At 43.2% G+C, this 2,500-nt stretch overlaps 1 protein-coding gene across 1 annotated transcript in view; it reads left to right on the plus strand.

Moving 5' to 3' along the window:
- Positions 1–2,500, plus strand: part of LOC136713820 (iroquois-class homeodomain protein irx-1) — a 5,279-nt gene that overhangs the window by 1,775 nt on the left and 1,004 nt on the right. The window contains exons 2-3 of the mRNA XM_066691039.1: positions 654–1,659; positions 2,034–2,106. Of these exons, the coding sequence (XP_066547136.1) occupies positions 654–1,659; positions 2,034–2,106 (1,079 nt within the window). The remainder of the gene's footprint in view (positions 1–653; positions 1,660–2,033; positions 2,107–2,500) is intronic.

The following is a 2,500-nucleotide window of genomic DNA, read 5'->3' on the forward strand; positions in this document are numbered from 1 at the left end:
AGAGATCCAATTAGGTGGTTAAAAAGATAAAATGTTATTTGATTAAATACCCGATGGGATAATTCGACTTGCTGTGTTTTACTACTGATGATTCACATAATATTGATCACTTTTAAATCACTCACTGGAGAGACAGCTTAAATCTCTGGATATAATTATTTGCGGCATTCAAAAATAATAAAACAAATGAATCAATAAGAAATGTGTTCTATTGACATAATTATATAGGTTATTCTGACTCATCTGAAGAGAAAACCAAATCTATTTGACTGATATTTCTCCTGATCTTTTATGAAAGTAGGCCTTAAAATCGGAAAACATGTGTGCATAACTTTAAAACATAAACTTTTAAATCTGCTGTTGTTGTTTCACGTCTTCACAAGTAAATCATGTATAATATACTCTGCATTGTTGTTTGTTTTATTCAGTTATAACTGTTGTACAAGAAGTAAATTAATCTGTAGGATATCAAAGTGATCCGAAATCGGCCTAGTTGGGTACAAGCAAGAAGGGATTTTTACGCACTGAGTACAATTAATACGCATAAAGGATTTGAAACAATTAATTATAACTATTAAATAATGTCAGCTAGAATGGTATACTAAAAAAAAAACATGGTGGATAACTATTTTCCCCCCTTCCCCTTGTCTCAGGGTTCCCAATATGAGCTGAAAGATAACCCAGGTGTCCACCCCGCAAGTTTTGCTGCCCACACATCCCCAGCGTTTTACCCCTATGGACAGTTTCAGTACGGAGACCCTGCCAGACCCAAGAATGCCACCAGGGAGAGCACCAGCACCCTCAAGGCCTGGCTCAACGAGCACAGGAAAAACCCCTACCCCACCAAGGGCGAGAAGATCATGCTGGCCATCATCACCAAGATGACCCTGACCCAGGTCTCCACATGGTTCGCCAATGCCCGGAGGCGACTCAAGAAGGAGAACAAGGTGACCTGGGGTACCAGAAGTAAAGAGGACGAGGATGGCAACATCTTCGGCAGCGACAACGAAGGCGACGCGGAGAAGAACGAAGACGACGAGGAGATCGACCTGGAGAGCATTGACATCGACAAGATCGACGAGAACGACGGCGACCAGAGCAACGAGGAGGACGAGGAGAAGCTGGACGCCCGGGACAGGGGGGACCTGGACAGTTTGGAGAAGAGACGCGCACTGAGCCTCCAGGCGCACGAAGGCTTTGACAAGTCCAAAGACGCCATCTCTGCAGCGAAAGACCCGTCTGAGAGCAATAACACCAGGGTGCTTTCTCCTGGCGGGCAGGGCCATTTCCAAGTGCCAGCAAACAATAAGCCCAAGATCTGGTCCTTAGCAGAGACAGCCACCAGCCCCGACAGCTCTCAGAAACCCACCTCGCCCTCTGCCCCCGCCAGCCACACGTCCCCCCAGATCCAGCACCCAGCTTTCCTCCCCAGCCACGGACTGTACACTTGCCAGATTGGGAAGTTCCACAATTGGACCAATGGCGCTTTCCTGAGCCAAAACTCCCTGTTAAACGTGAGGTCTTTTTTGGGAGTAAATCAGCATCACCATCATCACAATCATGCCCTCCATGCCCAGCAGCAGACATCTGGGGTCGTATCATCCGTCGCAGCACTGAACAGTGAGAAATCTCCAGAGAGCCTCAGTCCTAAACACATAGGTATATCTCATTTTGAAATGCTGGTTATTATTATTATTATTATTATTATTATTATTATTATTATTATTATTATTATTATCAGATTACATTATTTTATAAATGCTTTGATACAAAGTTGAAAGTTGAATTTGGCTAATGATCAAGTATATAATTGTATTTGTTATAGAAATGATGTCATGAGTTTGTGTGTGCGTATAAATTATATATCAATGTGGTAAATAAATAAATAACAGAATGGTAATGTAGTTATTTTATAGTCCTGTTTCTATCGTTAATGCATAGGCCGCTGTACAAACCCCACGTCCAACAACGCCTTATGTACGTGTGCACATTGTGAATTCATTCGTTTTTCTGTGTTTCTGTGTTTGCGTTAGATCGGGAAAACGTTCAGAGGACCGAGTCTCCAACACAACCAATCAAATCATCGTTTCAACAAGTACACGACAGGTAAATGGACTTTCACATTATGCTCAACTTGCTGACAGACCTTGCAGTTATTGGTTGTAAACTTTGTTGAGAGTCTGGTATATGAGTCAAGGTGTGGTAAAGCGGTGCACAGTTGGTGTCTCTGTTTTGGGGAAGGATGGATATGGTTACCCGTTTTTATTCTACACCCCTCTCTGTCATAGCGCCTCCTACTGGGGTGGGACAGGTTAGATTAAGTTGTCTCTTGCAGGACAGTGGACTGTCAAGATGTGTCATCCATTAGAAGGCAATAGTGCAGTTTTGGGGACAGAAGAACGGCAATAATCCCACGTTTATTTCTTCTCCCAGGAGAATAACGAGTTATCAAGTCTCCAAGTATATAGGGAGGCCCAGAGGTATTGGCTGACCCAATTAA

Source organism: Amia ocellicauda, chromosome 18 (assembly GCF_036373705.1).
Source record: "Amia ocellicauda isolate fAmiCal2 chromosome 18, fAmiCal2.hap1, whole genome shotgun sequence".
Taxonomy (NCBI): Eukaryota; Metazoa; Chordata; class Actinopteri; order Amiiformes; family Amiidae; genus Amia; species Amia ocellicauda.